The following is a 22,157-nucleotide window of genomic DNA, read 5'->3' as shown; positions in this document are numbered from 1 at the left end:
TTTAATTTTTTTTTCAACGTTTATTTATTTTTTTTGGGACAGAGAGAGACAGAGCATGAATGGGGGAGGGGCAGAGAGAGAGGGAGACACAGAATCGGAAACAGGCTCCAGGCTCCGAGCCATCAGCCCAGAGCCTGATGCGGGGCTCGAACTCACGGACCACGAGATCGTGACCTGGCTGAAGTCGGACACTTAACCGACTGCGCCACCCAGGCGCCCCCTTGCACAAGTTTAAATGTTCGTGACAACGTAGTGAAATCGTACCTCCAGGTTGGCATTAATACCTGTGGTTTGATATGGCTGGTGGGAATATGGCAGAAGTCTAGACAGCGAAGGCACTCAGGACCAGATGCATTATAGTGTCTCAGTTTTGTGTGTATGCACGTGCATGCATAAAGTAGAGATGGGACCAGAGTCTTTCCTATCTGCTGCAGCAACCAATCCTGTTAGAATCATTCCCATTGTTAAGGCCCCAAATGCAGGAAGTGATTCTGAGTAAGGCTCTTTTCCAGCAAAGAAGAATAAACTGAAATATACTGCGGTCAATAAAATTAATGTCTTAGAATAACTTAATCTTTTTTTGTTTGTTTATTTATTTTTGAGACAGAGAGACAGAGCATGAACGGGGGAGGGTCAGAGAGAGAGAGACACAGACCTGAAACAGGCTCCAGGCTCTGAGCTGTCAGCACAGAGCCCGACGCGGGGCTCGAACTCACGGACCATGAGATCACGACCTGAGCCGAAGTCGGACGCTCAACCGACTGAGCCACCCAGGCGGCCCAGAAGAATTTAATCTTTATTGGAGATAAACTTTCTAAATAATAATGGTAAAATATACTTGAAGATACTGGAAAAAAAACTTAGCACTAATTTACAGTAGACTTCTCATGCAACTCAACTTTGCAATTACCTTTGAATATATATATATATATTTTAAAGCTTATTTATTTTGAGAGAGAGAGTGAGTTGGCACAAGCAGGGGAGGGGCAGAGAAGGGGAGAATCCCAAGCAGGTCCCATGCTGTCAGTGCAGAGACTAACAAGGGGTTTGAACCCATGAACCAAGAGATCATGACCTGAGTCGAAACAAGAGTCAGATGCTTAACTGACTGAGCCATACAGGTGCCCCTACCATTGAATATACTTTATAAACAAATACTAACAAAGAGCCTAGAAAGTAGGGCTGGAAAGAAAAGATAAAAAAATAAAAATACAGGAGAACTTCTGGTCCAGACAAGATGGCATTGATTCATATTTACTATCTTTCCCTGGACAACTATCCACCCTGGAAACAATCTAAGAAGCAAGCAAAGGAGGATTCTGAAAGGTGGAAAGGGGAACGCAGACTGCTTATGGGCCCAGGACTAGAGGAACAATATAAAAGCAGGGAGTCCTATGACTACCCACCCAAAAGCACAAAGTAACCCAGGCCTAGCATCCTGTAATTCCCAATCCAGAACAGAAAGCTACCCAGGCAGGCCTATTCTTCCCTGACTGGAACAGGAATCCTACCACCACAAAACTAGCAATTATGAGTTCTATGTCTCAAAAAACTATCCTTCATGAATAAAGTGGAAATAAAGAGCTTCTCATATGAGGGACAACTAAAGAATCTGTCACTAGCAGACCTGCCTTTAAATCATGGTTAAAGTAAGTTCTTTAAACAAAAAAAGGAAATGATAAAAGAAGGAACCTTGGGCATCAAGAAATAAGACAAAACAATGGAAAGAGCAGAAATACGATAAATCAAATAGACCATCTCCTTGTGAGTGTTCTATATCATCTCTGATTAAAAATTATTCCACCAACCTGATACTCAAGACAGTAATATTTTAAAAGGGAGAAAGAAAAGGGGTCTAACTGGAAGTAAGGTTACCATGCTTCACTGGAAGTGGTAAAACACTGATATCACTTATAAAACTAAACATGCATTTATTAGATTATCAGCAATTGCACCATTGGGCATTTATCCCAGAGAATTGCATGTTCATACAAAAACCTGTACATGAATGTTCACAGTAGCTTTATTTGTAATAGCCAAAAACAAAACTATACAAAACAAAACAAAGAATGGAAAAGAGCCCACATGTCCCTCAATGAGTGAATGGTTAAAGTGTGGTACATCCCTATCATGGACTACCTCTCAGCACGAAGAAAAAAAGTGAACTATGATACATGCAAAAACTTGGATGAATCTCAAAAGAGTTAATTATGCTGAGTGAAAAAAGCCAATCTCAAAATAGTATACTATATAATTCTGTTTCTAAAAATTCTTGAATTCATAGAACTTTAGAGATGGAGATTAGTGGTTGCCAGGGATTGGTAGAGAGGGTAGGAAGGAGGAAGGTGTGGTTATAAAATAGGGGTCTTTGGAGTGATGTCACTGGTCTGTATCTTGACTGTGGTGGTGGGTATACAAACCTACACATGGGATAAAATTTCACATCAGCAAGTATGCACAGATATACACAAAAATAAATATTTGTAAAAGTGGGACATTTGAATAAGATCAGTGGATTGTATCAATGTCAATCTCCTGGTTGTGGTACTATAATTCTGTAAGATGTTACCTTGGGGGGGAAACTGAATAAAGGGCACACAGGAGAAGAGATTCCATTTTATTTCTCACAATTACATGCGAATCTACAATAACCCAATTACCTCCAAAAAAATACATATAGAAGATTCAATAAAATAAATACACAAGAAAAAAATTATGACTATGTATGGTGAAAAATGTTAACTAGACTTACTGTAGTGATTTCACAATATATGCAAATCTCAATTCATTGTGTTCCACACCTGAGACTAAGATAATGTTGTAGTCAATTATACCTCAATAAAAACACATATACATACATAAATACACTGATAAAATACACAATATATAGAGAGCTTTGAGAAAGACTTTGTAAATTACCTGAATAAATCTGTTCTCAAAATGTTTAAGTACCTATGAAGCTAGGTATCTACTTAGAGAAATAAAAACAGTTTTTGACTCATATTTACAGGGATTTAAACCAACTTGATAAAATATTGCTTAAAATGGGCAAATAAGAGATGTTAATTATTTCAACATTGATACGGTGCTGTGGTGAGCCTGTGTTGATTTTAAAAAGCATATAGATTACAGATTTTCTTATTGAAAGCCAGATGATTAGTTACGACTTGTGGTTCAGCAACAAAGGATTTAAAGCTGCCGGTTTCATGCTCTGGACCCATAAAGGCCTCACAAAGTTGCTATAAACCTGTGACTTGTACAACTTATTTCTCTAGAACATAAAATTATAACAGCAAAATTATTATTATGCAAATCCCAGGTTGGGATTTACATTTTCCTAAATTTTACTTTTTATTTCTATTTCTTAAAACTGTGAAGGTTTTTCAGTTATGTGGGGGCTATAAAAACCAAATGTTTCAAACTTATTAAAAACTAAAATGTTTCAATATAAAAATGACTATAAAATAAAATTCTGAGCTAATCCATCAGTACTGAAAACTTTGGAGATCAATGCCTCATTTTATGGATGAGAAAACAGACATCATAAAAGGACGAATGACATTATCAGTCCCTGGTCAGTCACCCCAAACAAATATGTTGAAGCACTTTAGCAGATGTTTCGAAATTATTTACTCTAAAAGTCCCAGTGAAAAAGAATACAACACCTATACCATGCTGGAGATTTACAAAAAAACATTTCAGAGTTCCAAAAATAAATTTTAAATTAAGCATCTTTAACATATTAAGAATTTTAACATATTAAGTCTTAAGAATCTTTAACATATTAAAAATGTTTAGCCAAAATAATGCCTCACTTTGGGTGCTGATGAATATTACAAGGTGGTCTGCCAAGAGTATTAACTGCTGTACTAAAGACCCCGGCCAATACTTTTATCTTTTCTTCTAGAGTCCTTCCAAATTCCTGAGAACGACACATATGTAACCTGGCATTCCTTTCTTCCTTCAGGATCTAGCAGGGAATATGGACAAAACTTGAGGGTGGGTGGGGGAGAGCCATGGGACTGGTTAATATTAGATACCATGGGTAATTAGTGATATGGGGACTGGAACCTACTACTGAGTCCCAGCTCTATAGATCAGATACAGCACTGATAGATTATAAATACAGACACTGTGGTAGGCACTTTAATTTCTTCAGTCCTCACAACAATCCCACCATGAGTTGGGTACTATACATAAACCTCTTTTTCCAGATGAGGAAACAACTTCAAAGAGGTAAATGTTCAAGGTCACTGAGCTAACAGTTATAAGAGCACCACTGAATTTGAATACCATCTGAATCTAAAGCCCATATTTCTTACACTACCCCCAAAAGGGAGCTACAGTACACAGGGAAGAGGTCACTTTGTTGGGATAGACTCAAGCAGGCTTTATGGAAGAGGGGAGTAAAATGATAACTCTAGAAGCATTACACCCTGGAAGGAGGTCCTGTGAATATGCCAGAAGTTAGAAACCCAGCGGGAAAACCACTACAGACAAAACAAAGACCTTAATGAAACTGTAGCAGAAAGGATAAAGAAATATGTCCACAGAGGCAAATGTCCTGCCCTAGGGATACAGGTAACAGCCTTGAGAATTACTATTCAACAATCATGTGAACAAATGATCAGATGTGAGGGGTGTGATTCACCAAAGTAAAATATTAAGTGGACTTTATTAACCTAATGAAATGTTAACTTTCCATAAATCAGACTGCACATTACATTAGATATAAAATCATTGCTTTTAAGGTTTAATTTTAATTTTTATTTATTTTTTAATTTGTTTTGGGAGACAGAGTGGGGGAGGGGCAGAGAGAGAGAAAGGGAGACACAGAATCTGAAACAGGCTCCAGGCTTTGAGCCATCGGCACAGAGCCCAACGCAGGGCTGGAACCCATGAAGCGCAGGATCAGGGCCTGGGCCAAAGTCGGACGCTCAACGAACTAAGCCACCCAGGAGCCCCTTAAGGTTTAATTTTTAAAAGATAATTTAAGGTGGGGAAATTGCATGATTTCTTAAAATCTAAAATTAGGTAATGTTAAAAACGGTATCCCAATGCAAAATTTCTTATACATTTGTGGATTAAAGATCATTTACAGAAAAATTTATGACACTAAATCATACAAAACATGCAACAGTTGAAAAAATTAAGTGAAACATTAAACATTAAACTTTTAAAAAGCAAAGGTAATGGAAAGGTCTTTCCTGAAACATTGAAATCATTCTCAAGAAGTGTCATTTTAATTATTTAAGTAAGTTTAAATTTTTGTATGGAAATCATTTACCCCCACTTTTTGGTTTCTATTACCTATTAAAGCATATTCTTTTGCCAATAATTTCCAGATTTTAGGAGACTATGTACTGTCTTCCACAGATGCTTGTCTATTGTGTCAAGCTCAAATCTAGATGAATGAAATTCAAATGAACATGAAAGTAGCCTAGGGAGTCGGTTTTTCCAAGTCAGGATTTGGATTTTGTGCCAGGAATTACAGAATAAAGTTAAAAAAAAAAAAAAAAAAGGTGGAGGGGACTATACTATAAGTCAGGATCTAGCTGAAGATATGGACATAACTTGAGAAAAGGGGAAAAAAGAGCTTTGGGAACTAGTTAATATTAGTGTTAAGTTTTAGTCATATGTTGCCACCGATGTTTTTCCTCAAAATAAAATTTCTAGTTTTTAGCCCTTGGTTTAAAAATGAACAAAGGGCATCTGGGTGGCTCAGTCAGTTAAGCATAAGACTTCGGCTCAGGTCACGATCTAGCAGTTTGTGAGTTCAAGCCCCGCATCAGGCTCTGTGCTGACAGCTCAGAGCCTGGAGCCTCCTTCAGATTCTGTCTCTCTCTCTCTTTGCTCTTCCCCTGCTCATGCTCTCTCTCTCTCTCTCAAAATAAACACTTAAAAAATATTTTTTTAATGAACAAAACCCCTAAAATTCTGAAGCATCTTACTATCAAAAAAGAATTATTTCCCTAGCTTTCATGCATTAGCAACATACTAACCACAAAGAATTTTATTTTACTTTAGCTTAAAATAATCAATCTGCCTAATTCAAGTGCCAAAGTATGTATTTTTCTCCTGTGAATAGCACCTATGTCATGACAGAGGCATTCACAAAGAAAAATTAAAAGTGAACACCTCCTTACACTTGGATATTTTTTAATTAACATCTTAAATGGGGTCGTGCAATATTTACTTAATTAATCTTTGCTCTGTATACTATTATGTTCTTTGTTCTCATCCATGTAGGGGATGAGCTGATTATTTATGTCTTAACAAGAGGAGTTCATGTACCACAGTGAGGTTTTTTTTCCTTAATCTGAGAGGCAGTCACTAACAAGCTTCAGCTGGAAGTGCTTGATGTTAAAACAGTGTGAACCTGCTCCTGGGCTAATAAACTATGTTCTTTCTGCCAACGAAAGGAAATCAATTTACAACTGTAATTAATTTTTAACATGCTCATTATTTTTATACTTTCATAGGTTGATATCTATGTCAATTGATTTGTGAAATACCCTGTCCTGTTTGTCCTGGAGGAGCTTTATAACTTGAAACATATTAAATTATTTAAATAAAAGAACTTAACATATGATATGTTAATGCATGAGGTTCACACAACCCAACAAGCACATTTGATCTGATTTCAGGTGACGTGATAGTTCATGAGCATGTGGCATACATCAAGAGAGTTCAACTGACAGTTCTCCACACATGAGGTGGAGATGATGAGTGCGGCAATAGAAGCGATAGGTAAATGCTGTCAAAGCTGCTCAACTTAAAATCATCATCTCTGGAAATTCATCTTTGGAATTTTTAGTTAAAAAAAAAAAGTGGGAGTGGACTATTAGTCTCCAATTATGCTCAGATAAACAAAAACTGGCATGTATGTTTTTACATAGAGAAACTAAAGATAATGCCTATAATCCCTAGAACTTAATCAGCACACAAATGACTGCAAATCTTTAGTCTCTAAGAAGACCATAACTGTAAGCTTAAGAGAATGGGAAACCATTCATTCAATGAGTGAATCTCACATTCAAGGCACTATGTGAGAGACACAAAAATGAAAAGACAAGGTCTTTGCAACCTCAAAGAGTTCATGATATCAGAGAAGATAAACACATAATAAAATGGTAATAACACTATTATGAGAGGGATGCGAGTGGTTAAGTACAAACACAACTATCTGATTATAGAGAAGAGAATGAATAATAGGGAGGGAGGCAAAATGTGGATTAATTGAGAAATGGCATTTGGGGGTGTGGATCACAAAGCATAAAAGAGAGCTCAACAGTGGTAGGGGAAAAGCACATATAACAATATAAAGGAAAAACTGGTTGTGCTTTCAGAGAGGAAACAGCTTACTGTGAATGGTGTAGAGGGCCATAAAGGAAGTGGCAGAAAATGGGGCCAGTTTGTGAAGAAACTTACAGGAAATGCTATGGAATGGAGAAATGATTTTACAGATAATGTAACTCATTTAAAACAGTACAAGCAGAGGGGCGCCTGGGTGGCTCAGTCAGTTAAGCGTGTGACTTCAGCTCAGGTCATGATCTCACAGCTCATGAGTTTGAGCCCAGCATTGGGCTCTGTGCTGACAGCTTGGAGCCTGGAGCCTGGAGGTTGCTTTGGATTCTGTGTCTCCCTCTCCCTCTCTCTTTCTCTCTCTCTCTCTCTCTGCCCTCTCCCACTTGTGCTCTGTCTCTCCCAAAATAAATAAATAAAAACATTAAAAAAAATTTTTTTTTAATGTAAGCAGAAAAACAAGATCAAATTTACTTAAGATTTATGCTGACGACTGTATGGAAGATAAATTCAAAAGTACTTGGTGACAGGGAGACCAGTTAGGACAATGGTGCAATAGTCTAGGAGACAAAGAAAATAAAGATTTAAGGTCATGGCAATGGGGAAAGAAAGGAATATATCCAAGAACCATCTGTCTTTAGAAGGAAAAATAGATTGGACTTGGTGACCAAGTAAATGGAGACAAAAGCATTCAGAGATGATTTCTCCATTGAACTAAAAAATACCTATATTATCTTTGTGTTTCTAGCACCTAACATTGTGCATACCACAAAGTATGTGCTTTGTTAAAGGCTGAATAAATAAATAAGTAGTTCTGAAATCTAGGTAACACTGAAAAAACAGAAAGAGGTTTAGGGAATAATTTTTGTTTTGGATACATTCAGTGTGTGATGACCACAGCACATTGAGGTATGACTGTTCAGTTGGCAATTAGGGTCCAGAGCTAGGATAAGGGCTAGAAATACAGAACTGAAAAGATGTCAGCAGACACACAGCATTTGAAGTTAAGGGAGGAGACAAGACAGTTCAGGGTAAGTTTATTACCCTTCCTGATTCCTAACTATCAATAGGGCATGACTACTCTCAATTCTAAGAATTCAACTCTGTCACATTCAGAGAGTCCAAGTTGAGGGAACAATTAGATTCTATGGATGACTTAGCACTGAGAACCCCAATTTCTCACCTAGGGGAAAGGATGAGGACTTTTCTGCAGCATCAGCTACTGAAATATGTCTTTGTATGGGCAGGTGAGGCCAACATCCTCCCAAAGACTCTAATTAGTTGTGAGCTGACAAGGAATCAAGACAATTTCTCATTGGAAAACCCCTTAAGCATCAACGCTTCTTCTAATCATCTTTTTGTAAAAGTATTTTAATATGTAGCACACATTTCCATGATGTAGATTTTTCCAAATCATTTAACTCCTAACCTATTCTTATTGAAACTCCTTTCCTCATTAAGACAAACTAGTCATAAAGCTCTAATTAAGGTATGCATTTGCTTATAATAGTCACTATATTAACAATACAGGTTCTTTTAAATAGGCATGCGAAGGCACATTTCCATACATTCCTTTGTGTTTTCAGCAAAAAATTCTGCCAAGCCAAATAAAATTTATTGGTGTTGAATGCATTTGCCCCCAAAATGTGAACAAAGGGTATACATTTGGTATACTTATTACAGGCACTACTAAGCTTTGAGAAAGGTAGTTATAAAATATTGCCTACAAAAATAAGGTACCAATATATTATTTTACTCAAAAGGTGAAAGCATAATTTATGCATTTTTTTTATCCCTTAGGCAGTATTTTACATGTCACCCTTAAGCAATGGTTCCATTTTTCTAGAGTTCAATAAAAATGCCTACTGCTGGGCTGATATATTCACAAAGGCAAAGGAGTTACACTGAAGAAATTTAACACCAGAGTTAGGGAAGACACGAGAAGAGTAGTGTAGGGGTAAACACTGTTCTTTTACAGATGACAAGAAATTCAACCTGGGCAATAGAGTAAAATATACTGTGCCCCTTTTTTTTTTAATCTTTGGTAATGATTATATTAGTATTCTTTACCACAAAAGTAACTTGACTCTTTTGAAATATGAAACATCCCTAGTTTTTTAAAAATCTGCAGAAATAAGCACCTACTACAGAGAGGCCTGATGGCAGAATAGTAATACATCCACATTAGGGGTAGTAGTGGATTCGAGAATCTAGTTTACTGCACCAGTGGAGACTAAGCATCATGGCAGTCAGGCTCTTCAAGGCTAGAGAAGGGCCTGCCTCAGTCAAACAGCACCCCTGCTGACCTATATTCATCAGTGAAGCAGACATTAAGTAAGCCTCCTAACCGTGTTTGCAATGAAATGTCCCACAATCTCAGTTGTGGTTTAAAAAAACATAGTAAGATTATTAGAAAATGTTAGCATTCAAGATATTTTCTGCGATTTATATAATTTACCTTAATAGCATCAAGTATTTAAGTTGGATATAACAGAGACACTGGAATGTGATTACAAGCCAAATGAAGCACAGACAAATCACCAAAAAATAGCTTTTCATACTTTCTAATACTCTACTATGCAGAGAATCTATTTTCAGGAAAACTGTCTGTTTTCTTCACTACCTTTAATATACAGAAATAGAAAATAATCACACTTAAACTCGCTTCATAATATATTATAGCTAGATTTTAGGACATTACTCTTTATGTTTATGAGGTTCAAATTCTTATCTAATCAGTATATCTATGGGATAGTATTTCATCAACTATGATTTCTGATGCTAGGAGACTAGCTAGCATTTAATAAATGCTATTACTTTTCCTGTAAAAATATATATCAAACAACTATATTATTATAAAATATGCAAACTAATTTTTTTTTAATTTTTTTAGTGTTTTATTATTTATTTTTGAGACAGAGAGAGACAGAGCATGAATGGGGGAGGGTCAGAGAGAGAGGGAGACAGAATCTGAAGCAGGCTCCAGGCTCCGAGCTGTCAGCACAGAGCCCGACACGGGGCTCGAACCCACAGACCATGAGATCATGACCTGAGCCGAAGTCGGACGCTCAACCGACTGAGCCACCCAGGCGCCCCTGCAAACTAATTTTTTAAGGTAAAGAAGTTTTATAATTATAAGTAAAATCTATAAAATCAGTTTATTTGGTTAAAGTAGTTTTTGTTAAAAGTTTACAAAAATAGTTTGAAATATTGTATATAAAAGAGAGATGTAATAGTATAATCTATAATCACCAAGCATTTGATATATACCCATTTGACTTTTTAAGAGCCACCTAGTTTATAATAAGCCAAATATAATACACTGCTTATTTGTCCATAACAAGTTTCAAGTCTTAATTGGGATTGTTTGATACCAATAAACACAACTAATTGAGTCTAATTTACTTACAACTAAATTTAATTTGATATTAGCAAAATTTAATTATGACCAGGTATAAAGCAAGCATGTTCCACAACACTAAGTTCAAGGCATGTCAAAAGGAAAGATTCAACAAACACGTTTGTTAATTTTTTTTTTAATGTTTAGTTTTGAAAGAGAGAGAGAGAGAGGGAATGAACAAGCAGGGGAGGAGTAGAAAGAAGGGGAGACAGAGAATCTAAAGCAGGCTCCAGGCTCAACTGTCAGCACAGAGCCGGAAGCTGGGCTTGAACTCACAAGCAGTGAGATCATGACCTGAGCCAAAGTCAGACGCTGAACCAACTGAGCCACCCAGACGCCCCTAAAATTTTTATTTTTAAATGTTTTTGAAATAAATAATATTAACAAAATCCCTTCTATACTTTAAAAAAGCAGGAAATTATACAAATTTACTGTACATCTACCTATATTTGAGGAAAAATGCCAAAAATCTTGTTTTGGTTGAATAAAGGTTAGCAGTCCTAACAAGTACAGCAAAAACATCTTCCAGCTATGATAAATTAGAGGTGAAGCCTCTGCTTCAGAAAACTCGCACAGGTAAAATAACTAAATTATCATTCTGCATTCTGACTGATAATTATCTGGAAATTATCAAAATTATTAGTTTAAATATATCCCGTAGAGCTTATAAACCAACAACTAAATGAATAGAAAGCATGAAGTTATCTAAATGCTACTGCAATTAATGCAACCTTTGTGGGGAAAGATCAAGTTGATTCATGACCAAAAAATTAAACTGATGTAGAAATATAGTCCAAATATATTCCAATATGTATAAGGCATCATGACATGAGTTCAAAAAGCAGAGAAAGTAGAAATGGAAATGTGTATTTTTTAAAAAATATACCTGTATGTTATACTTTGCTCAAAATTTTTCTTTTTTATACTCTTAAAAATTATAATAAATTTATAAGGACATTAAAAAAATTTTTTTTTATTTATTTTTGAGACAGAGAGAGACAGAGCATGAGCAGGGGAGGGGCAGAGAGAGAGGGAGACATAGAATCTGAAGCAGGCTCCAGGCTCTGAGCTGTCAGCACAGAGCCCGACGCGGGGCTCGAACTCACAGGCTGTGAGATCCTGACCTGAGCCGAAGTCAGGCGCCCAACCGACTGAGCCACCCAGGTGCCCCAATTTATAAGGACATTTTAGTTTAATTTTTTCCTTATCAAATTATGCACACCTAAATAGGAAGCCATTCAGATATTACATATTAATTACCAAAAAAAATCAACTTGTCAGTATGGCACATAGAACTATTATTTTTTAATTTTTAATTTTTTTTAACGTTTATTCATTTTTGAGACACAGAGCATGAGTAGGGGAAGGGCAAAGAGAAAGGGAGACATAGAATCGGGAGCAGGCTCCAGGCTCTGAGCTGTCAGCACAAAACCTAATGCAGGGCTTGAACCCACGAACCAGGAGATCATGACCTGAATAGAAGTCAGACACTTAACCGACTGAGCCACCCAGGTGCCCCTAGAACTATTTTTTAAAGAAACAATGTATGTTACTTTTCATATCTTTCGGCTATTTCTTGACATTAATTTAGAGTGCACTGTTTCTTATAATATAGCAATATAATAATTATATTATTTTAAAACTCCTGAATTGTGGAATTACAGTGAACTATCTTTAAAAATAATTTTTCAAAATGCTAACTGATCAAATAAGATCAATGATAATATGTAATATATGTATAATTGAATGTCCTTAAATTTTTAAATACAAGTTTCCTTTTTAAAAGTCACTTTAAAAACCTATACCAATAATTTCAGAAATACACTCTTCAGCAAATTTATCCTCTGGGAAAAGAGAAGGCAATATGGCTTAATATTTTAAAATAAGTGATACACATGGCCACAATCTTAAAGAACTGTATTCCCACTATCTTCACCTAACTACAAGACTATGGAGGAGGTGGGCAAGGATGAGTAAGAGAAGACACAGAAATATCAAAAGTTTGAACAAGACGGTGCAAAAAATTTCCAAATTACCATTCTTCATCAAAGAAAAAGAAGATGAAGAAGCATAACTGGTTTTCATATGCTTCTGAAAAAAAGACAATTCAGTAGTATCTATTCTAAAGATAAGTGGTCTTCAATAACATATCTAATCAAATTAAAATCTGAAAGTAATACCTATAACCTTGACCACTTCCTGTATATAAATGGCATAGTTTATCCATTCTAGCCACACTGACAAAGAATGAAAACATCAGAATTAATGCTTTGCCATTCACAAAGCTCAGATACATATATAAGAGATATATTTGTTTTAGGTAAGTGAAAATTTTTAAAATGATCCACGTCCCTGACTACAAGATTATATTAAATTGCATAAGCCTAAACTTATTTGAAAGTCTCAGAAAAATTTAAAAACCATGTTTCGATTTGATCAATCTGAGCATTAATCTATTGTAAAATGTTGAATGTGGTAATATTCTTTTACCTAGTTATGAGACTAAAAGATTAATGAATAGAATTTTGTCTAAAATTTGATAAAGAACATATTCAGAAGAATAACAATTACAATACTATTATTACTAATCCCATTATGAATTTGATTATCATTCTTAACTGGAATTTTAACAACTTTAAAGATTCCTTAACCTACTGTTTTTATAGCTTTTTTACAGATTAGATTTAACTGGACTTGAAATCTTGCAATGGAAATAAAATTTCATGTCAAGAAATTATGAACATATATGCCACATTTGATTTTTTTTTAACAGGAGTAGAATCAAGCCTCTCCTTCTTTTTTTAAATTAATTTGTATTTATTTTTTTGACAGAGAGACAGAGAGAACAAGAATGGGAGGGGCAGAGAGAGGGAAACAAAGAATCCAAGGCAGGATCTGTGCTGACAGCACAGAGCCTGATGTGGGGCTCAAACTCACCAACTGTGAGATCATGACCTGAGCCGAACTTAGACCAACTGAGCCACTCAGGTGCCCCTTGATCAATTTATCACATGTAAAAAGTTATTAAATAATTATGTAACACGTAACAGCACATTACTATAAAATAAATCCTTAAAGGATACAGAATAAGGGAGTAGAAAAATAATACATTATCATCTCATATAGACACATTACAGCCAAAAGAAAATAACTTTCTTCTAAGTGGAAAATACTTATGCAACACAATTCTTTACCAATCTTTACATTTTCATGAACGTGTACACATATGTGCACACACACACACACACACACACACACACACATATTTCATTATCCATCTTCAGGCAATTGTATTTTTGTTCAAATAAACCAATTTTTGAAATTAACCGCTTTCTCTAAACATGAAAGACTATATAAAGGAGTCAAAGCAGTTTTCCTAGTGCATCTTAAAGCTAAAATGCAGCAATATTGCCATCTAGTGTCCATATCAAGTAAGCAATGCCAATACAAATGTCCTACTTTTTTCATTTAGAAAATTAAACGTGCATAGGTAAACTGTGATTCCTATGGGCAAGAGCATAGTTGATGAATGAAAAGGAGAAAATACAAAAGGATCTGGGAATCCATGGGAAGGAAAAAAATAAGCATGTGGGAGAAATACCCTTTTTCTGAATGTGATTTCAGCCACATTTTGTGTCTTAAACAGGGTTTGTATGTTACTTGACTTTCTTGGCTACTTCATTGACCAAGCAAATAGGGTTAGTTACATCTATCCATCTGTGTTCCCTCACCCTTTGTACCCCAAATGGGAATCACTGAGATCAAGTCCTAAATGAGCTGTCATCAAATGAACACATATTCATTTAAAACCATGTTTTAAACATACAAAATTACCAGTTTGATTACTGCTAGTGAGAAAAAATAAAGAACAAGAATTTGTTTAGGTGTTTAAGGTTGAAGATAAATTAACTTCCTTAAAAACAGAAAGATACATTTAGGCCTTAATTACATTAGACACTGTTGAAAGCATAAAAACTGGTGACACTGATCATCTACGATCAAAGCTTCAGAGTAGTAAATCTCTACATCAGCAACCTCCTGGTGCTTTGGACTGTCTATCCCTATAAACCTAGACATACTTCTGGGGACAAGCTTCATCTAAATCTGGATGCTGCCAGTGACTTGCTGTGTGATCTTGGGCAGATCTTTTAGGCATTCTGAGCTTCAGTTCCTTCTCCTTTATAACAATTAACTTAGCATGCGCAAGACTGCTCTACCAACGTAAGGTACGATACATAAGGCAGCAACAGCAAGGCACGATGTGCGGTGGTGGCAGAACTAGACTACTGGCTCCCGACTGCAGTGACTACTACCACTGCTACTATGCAGCACTATCCACTTTCAATGAAACCGATGCCACACTTCATAAACGTGTCTTGCTTTTTCTTAGTCCCACACCTTTGCTCCTATCATCCCCCACCTTAAATCTCTAGTCTAACTGAATGCTACTCACTGGAAGTAAGATGTCCGCTTTCTCTCTTACTTTTTATTTATCCATTTTCTCATTTTTGTACAATACACATGTATCACTTATGTAAACTAGAAATCCTTACAGAAAAAACAACCCTACTCATCGCGCACAGCCCAGCTCCATTTTGTGCCTTTTCTGTGAAGCGATCTTTCTCTCATCCTGCCCTATCCAAAAGTGATCTCTTTGCTCTAAAATTCTCAGCAGCACCATCTAGCATCCATTTAACAGCCTTATAGCATTATTGTTATGTACATGCTTTTTCCCTCCTAGAATAAATTACAAGCTCTCTGAAGGGAAAAAAAAACCCACTTATTATCGTTCTTTCCATTCCCCAACAAGGTAGTTTTGGGGCATCTGTGAAGTACAATCACATGTGATGCAAATGCCTTCCTTTTCTGTTTAGAACTGTCTGCCTCACTTCTCTAGGCTTTGGTTCTCAAAGATTTACTCACTGTGTCATATTGAGAATATCATTTAACCTCTCTAAGGCTCAATTCCTTATAATAAAGTTCATAATACCTGTTTTCTGTTTCACAGTTACTGCAAGAGCAGAAACAAAACAAAAATGTCATGTAGTGTATGTAGAAAGCTATTAACAAAATGCAAAGTCTGATTAAAAAGTAATTTCAGGGGTGCCTGGGTGGCTCAGTCGGTTAGGTGTCCGACTTCGGCTCAGGTCATGATCTCATGTTTCGTGAGTTCGAGCCCCACATCAGGCTCTGTGCTGACAGCTCAGAGCCTTGGGCCTGCTTCAAATTCTGTGTCTCCCTGTCTCCTTCTCCACTGCTTGTGCTCTGTCTCTCTCAAGAATAAATAAGTATTGGGGCGCCTGGGTGGCGCAGTCGGTTAAGCGTCCGACTTCAGCCAGGTCACGATCTCACGGTCCGGGAGTTCGAGCCCCGCGTCAGGCTCTGGGCTGATGGCTCAGAGCCTGGAGCCTGTTTCCGATTCTGTGTCTCCCTCTCTCTCTGCCCCTCCCCCGTTCATGCTCTGTCTCTCTCTGTCCCAAAAATAAATAAACGTTGAAAAAAAAAATTAAAAAAAAAAAAAAAAAAAAAAAAAGAATAAATAAGTATTAAAAAAATTTTTTTTAAGTAATTTCAGGCAAAGTTTTTTAAAAATATATATGAAAAAAAATCCCTGTAATACAGATTAAAGCTGAATTAGATTTTTAAAATTAACAGCATTAAGGCTACCAATCTAAGCTATTATTTACATAGCCTAATAACCAACTAGAATACCTTTCTTCAAGGACACAATAAATGTAGATAAGAATTTTCTATAAATTCTGACATACAAAAATTATCTAACTTCAGGGTGCAGAATGTCGAGAACATATCTGTTTTTGGTTCTCAAAGTCTTCTTTAAATGAAAACTTAAGAGTTAGAGGAAGATGGCGGCGTAGGAGGACGCTGGGCTCACCGCGCGTCCTGCTGATCAATTAGATTCCACCTACACCTGCCTAAATAACCCAGAAAACCGCCAGAGGATTAGCAGAACGGAGTCGCCGGAGCCAAGCGCAGACGAGAGGCCCACGGAAGAGGGTAGGAAGGGCGGCGAGGCGGTGCATGCTCCACGGACTGGCGGGAGGGAGCCGGGGCGGAGGGGCGGCTCGCCGGCCAAGCAGAGCTCCAGAGTCTGGCTTGCAAAAGCAGAGGGGCCTGACAGACTGTGTTCCGACAGCAAGCGCGACTTAGCGTCTGGGAGGTCATAAGTTAACAGCTCTGCTCGGAAAGCGGGAAGGCTGGAGGACAAAGGGAGGGAGAGCTGCTGAGCCCCCCGGACGACAGAGCTCAGTTTGGTGGGGAACAAAGGCGCTCGCCAGCGCCATCTCCCCCGCCCATCCCTCAGCCAAAATCCCAAAGAGAACCAGTTCCTGCCAGGGAACTTGCTCGCTCCGCGCAAACACCCAACTCTGTGCTTCTGCGGAGCCAAACCTCCGGCGGCAGCGGATCTGACTCCCTCCCGCTGCCACAGGGCCCCTCCTGAAGTGGATCACCTAAGGAGAAGCGAGCTAAGCCTGCCCCTCCTGCTCCTGTGCACCTTGCCTACCCACCCCAGCTAATACGCCAGATCCCCAGCATCACAAGCCTGGCAGTGTGCAAGTAGCCCAGACGGGCCACGCCACCCCACAGTGAATCCCGCCCCTAGGAGAGGGGAAGAGAAGGCACACACCAGTTTGACTGTGGCCCCAGCGGTGGGCTGGGGGCAGACATCAGGTCGGACTGCGGCCCCGCCCACCAACTCCAGTTATACACCACAGCACAGGGGAAGTGCCCTGCAGGTCCTCACCACGCCAGGGACTATCCAAAATGACCAAGCGGAAGAATTCCCCTCAGAAGAATCTCCAGGAAATAACAACAGCTAATGAGCTGATCAAAAAGGATTTAAATAATATAACAGAAAGTGAATTTAGAATAATAGTCATAAAATTAATCGCCGGGCTTGAAAACAGTATACAGGACAGCAGAGAATCCCTTGCTACAGAGATCAAGGGACTAAGGAACAGTCACGAGGAGCTGAAAAACGCTTTAAATGAAATGCAAAACAAAATGGAAACCACCACAGCTCGGATTGAAGAGGCAGAGGAGAGAATAGGTGAACTAGAAGATAAAGTTATGGAAAAAGAGGAAGCTGAGAGAAAGAGAGATAAAAAAATCCAGGAGTATGAGGGGAAAATTAGAGAACTAAGTGATACACTAAAAAGAAATAATATACGCATAATTGGTATCCCAGAGGAGGAAGCGAGAGGGAAAGGTGCTGAAGGGGTACTTGAAGAAATAATAGCTGAGAACTTCCCTGAACTAGGGAAGGAAAAAGGCATTGAAATCCAAGAGGCACAGAGAACTCCCTTCAGACGGAACTTGAATCGATCTTCTGCATGACATATCATAGTGAAACTGGCAAAATACAAGGATAAAGAGAAAATTCTGAAAGCAGCAAGGGGTATACGTGCCCTCACATATAAAGGGAGACCTATAAGACTCGTGACTGATCTCTCTTTTGAAACTTGGCAGGCCAGAAAGAATTGGCACGAGATTTTCAGTGTGCTAGACAGAAAACATATGCAGCCGAGAATCCTTTATCCAGCAAGTCTGTCATTTAGAATAGAAGGAGAGATAAAGGTCTTCCCAAACAAACAAAAACTGGAGGAATTTGTCACCACTAAACCAGCCCTACAAGAGATCCTAAGGGGGACCCTGTGAGACAAAATACCAGAGACATCACTACAAGCATAAAACATACAGACATCACAATGACTCTAAACCCGTATCTTTCTATAATAACACTGAATGTAAATGGATTAAATGCGCCAACCAAAAGACACAGGGTATCAGAATGGATAAAAAAACAAGACCCATCTATTTGCTGTCTACAAGAGACTCATTTTAGACCTGAGGACACCTTTAGATTGAGAGTGAGGGGATGGAGAACTATTTACCATGCTACTGGAAGCCAAAAGAAAGCTGGAGTAGCCATACTTATATCAGACAAACTAGACTTTAAATTAAAGGCTGTAACAAGAGATGAAAAAGGACATTATATAATAGTTACAGGGTCTATCCATCAGGAAGAGCTGACAATTATAAATGTCTATGCGCCGAATACCGGAGCCCCCAAATATATAAAACAACTACTCATAAACATAAGCAACCTTATTGATAAGAATGTGGTAATTGCAGGGGACTTTAACACCCCACTTACAGAAATGGATAGATCATCTAGACACACGATCAATAAAGAAACAAGGGATCTGAATGAGACATTGGATCAGATGGACTTGACAGATATATTTAGAACTCTGCATCCCAAAGCAACAGAATATACTTTCTTCTCGAGTGCACATGGAACATTCTCCAAGATAGATCATATACTGGGTCGCAAAACAGCCCTTCATAAGTTTACCAGAATTGAAATTATACCATGCATACTTTCAGACCACAATGCTATGAAGCTTGAAATCAACCACAGAAAAAAGTCTGGAAAACCTCCAAAAGCATGGAGGTTAAAGAACACCCTACTAACGAATGAGTGGGTCAACCAGGCAATTAGAGAAGAAATTAAAAAATATATGGAAACAAACGAAAATGAAAATACAACAATCCAAACGCTTTGGGACGCAGCGAAGGCAGTCCTGAGAGGAAAATACATTGCAATCCAGGCCTATCTCAAGAAACAAGAAAAATCCCAAATACAAAATCTAACAGCACACCTAAAGGAAATAGAAGCAGAACAGCAAAGGCAGCCTAAACCCAGCAGAAGAAGAGAAATAATAAAGATCAGAGCAGAAATAAACAATATAGAGTCTAAAAAAACTGTAGAGCAGATCAATGAAACCAAGAGTTGGTTTTTTGAAAAAATAAACAAAATTGACAAACCTCTAGCCAGGCTTCTCAAAAAGAAAAGGGAGATGACCCAAATAGATAAAATCATGAATGAAAATGGAATTATTACAACCAATCCATCAGAGATACAAACAATTATCAGGGAATACTATGAAAAATTATATGCCAACAAATTGGACAACCTGGAAGAAATGGACAAATTCCTGAACACCCACACTCTTCCAAAACTCAATCAGGAGGAAATAGAAAGCTTGAACAGACCCATAACCAGCGAAGAAATTGAATCAGTCATCAAAAATCTCCCAACAAATAAGAGTCCAGGACCAGATGGCTTCCCAGGGGAGTTCTACCAGACGTTTAAAGCAGAGATAATACCTATCCTTCTCAAGCTATTCCAAGAAATAGAAAGGGAAGGAAAACTTCCAGACTCATTCTATGAAGCCAGTATTACTTTGATTCCTAAACCAGACAGAGACCCAGTAAAAAAAGAGAACTACCGGCCAATATCCCTGATGAATATGGATGCAAAAATTCTCAATAAGATACTAGCAAATCGAATTCAACGGCATATAAAAAGAATTATCCACCATGATCAAGTGGGATTCATTCCTGGGATGCAGGGCTGGTTCAACATTCGCAAATCAATCAACGTGATACATCACATTAACAAAAAAAAAAGAGAAGAACCATATGATCCTGTCAATCGATGCAGAAAAGGCCTTTGACAAAATCCAGCACCCTTTCTTAATAAAAACCCTTGAGAAAGTCGGGATAGAAGGAACATACTTAAAGATCATAAAAGCCATTTATGAAAAGCCCACAGCTAACATCATCCTCAACGGGGAAAAACTGAGAGCTTTTTCCCTGAGATCAGGAACACGACAGGGATGCCCACTCTCACCGCTGTTGTTTAACATAGTGCTGGAAGTTCTAGCATCAGCAATCAGACAACAAAAGGAAATCAAAGGCATCAAAATTGGCAAAGATGAAGTCAAGCTTTCGCTTTTTGCAGATGACATGATATTATACATGGAAAATCCAATAGACTCCACCAAAAGTCTGCTAGAATTGATACATGAATTCAGCAAAGTCGCAGGATACAAAATCAATGTACAGAAATCAGTTGCATTCTTATACACTAACAGTGAAGCAACAGAAAGACAAATAAAGAAACTGATCCCATTCACAATTGCACCAAGAAGCATAAAATACCTAGGAATAAATCTAACCAAAGATGTAAAGGATCTGTATGCTGAAAACTATAGAAAGCTTACGAAGGAAATTGAAGAAGATTTAAAGAAATGGAAAGACATTCCCTGCTCATGGATTGGAAAAATAAATATTGTCAAAATGTCAATACTACCCAAAGCTATCTACACATTCAATGCAATCCCAATCAAAACTGCACCAGCATTCTTCTCGAAACTAGAACAAGCAATCCTAAAATTCATATGGAACCACAAAAGGCCCCGAATAGCCAAAGGAATTTTGAAGAAGAAGACCAAAGCAGGAGGCATCACAATCCCAGACTTTAGCCTCTACTACAAAGCTGTCATCATCAAGACAGCATGGTATTGGCACAAAAACAGACACATAGACCAATGGAATAGAATAGAAAGCCCAGAACTAGACCCACAAATGTATGGTCAACTCATCTTTGACAAAGCAGGAAAGAACATCCAATGGAAAAAAGACAGCCTCTTTAACAAATGGTGCTGGGAGAACTGGACAGCAACATGCAGAAGGTTGAAACTAGACCACTTTCTCACACCATTCACAAAAATAAACTCAAAATGGATAAAGGACCTGAATGTGAGACAGGAAACCATCAAAACCTTAGAGGAGAAAGCAGGAAAAGACCTCTCTGACCTCAGCCGTAGCAATCTCTTACTCGACACATCCCCAAAGGCAAGGGAATTAAAAGCAAAAGTGAATTACTGGGACCTTATGAAGATAAAAAGCTTCTGCACAGCAAAGGAAACAACCAACAAAACTAAAAGGCAACCAACGGAATGGGAAAAGATATTTGCAAATGACATATCGGACAAAGGGCTAGTATCCAGAATCTATAAAGAGCTCACCAAACTCCACACCCGAAAAACAAATAACCCAGTGAAGAAATGGGCAGAAAACATGAATAGACACTTCTCTAAAGAAGACATCCGGATGGCCAACAGGCACATGAAAAGATGCTCAATGTCGCTCCTTATCAGGGAAATACAAATCAAAACCACACTCAGGTATCACCTCACGCCAGTCAGAATGGCCAAAATGAACAAATCAGGAGACTATAGATGCTGGCGAGGATGTGGAGAAATGGGAACCCTCTTGCACTGTTGGTGGGAATGCAAATTGGTGCAGCCGCTCTGGAAAGCAGTGTGGAGGTTCCTCAGAAAATTAAAAATAGACCTACCCTATGACCCAGCAATAGCACTGCTAGGAATTTATCCAAGGGATACAGGAGTACTGATGCATAGGGGCACTTGTACCCCAATGTTCATAGCAGCACTCTCAACAATAGCCAAATTATGGAAAGAGCCTAAATGTCCATCAACGGATGAATGGATAAAGAAATTGTGGTTTATATACACAATGGAATACTACGTGGCAATGAGAAAAAATGAAATATGGCCTT

At 37.9% G+C, this 22,157-nt stretch overlaps 1 protein-coding gene across 4 annotated transcripts in view; it reads right to left on the bottom strand.

Moving 5' to 3' along the window:
• Window positions 1–22,157, bottom strand: part of ORC5 (origin recognition complex subunit 5) — a 170,856-nt gene that overhangs the window by 101,192 nt on the left and 47,507 nt on the right. The window contains exon 13 of one of the 4 annotated variants that reach the window (XM_045494540.1): window positions 12,919–12,942. The exons of the other annotated variants lie outside the window; for them this stretch is intronic. Within the exon in view, the coding sequence (XP_045350496.1) occupies window positions 12,934–12,942 (9 nt within the window). The 3' untranslated portion in view covers window positions 12,919–12,933. Of the gene's footprint in view, window positions 1–12,918; window positions 12,943–22,157 lie in introns of those variants that run through there. 4 annotated transcript variants of the gene reach the window in all.

Source organism: Leopardus geoffroyi, chromosome A2 (assembly GCF_018350155.1).
Source record: "Leopardus geoffroyi isolate Oge1 chromosome A2, O.geoffroyi_Oge1_pat1.0, whole genome shotgun sequence".
NCBI lineage: Eukaryota > Metazoa > Chordata > Mammalia > Carnivora > Felidae > Leopardus > Leopardus geoffroyi.
The sequence above is the reverse complement of the archived record's forward strand: the minus strand, read 5'-3'. Positions and strand labels throughout refer to the sequence as shown.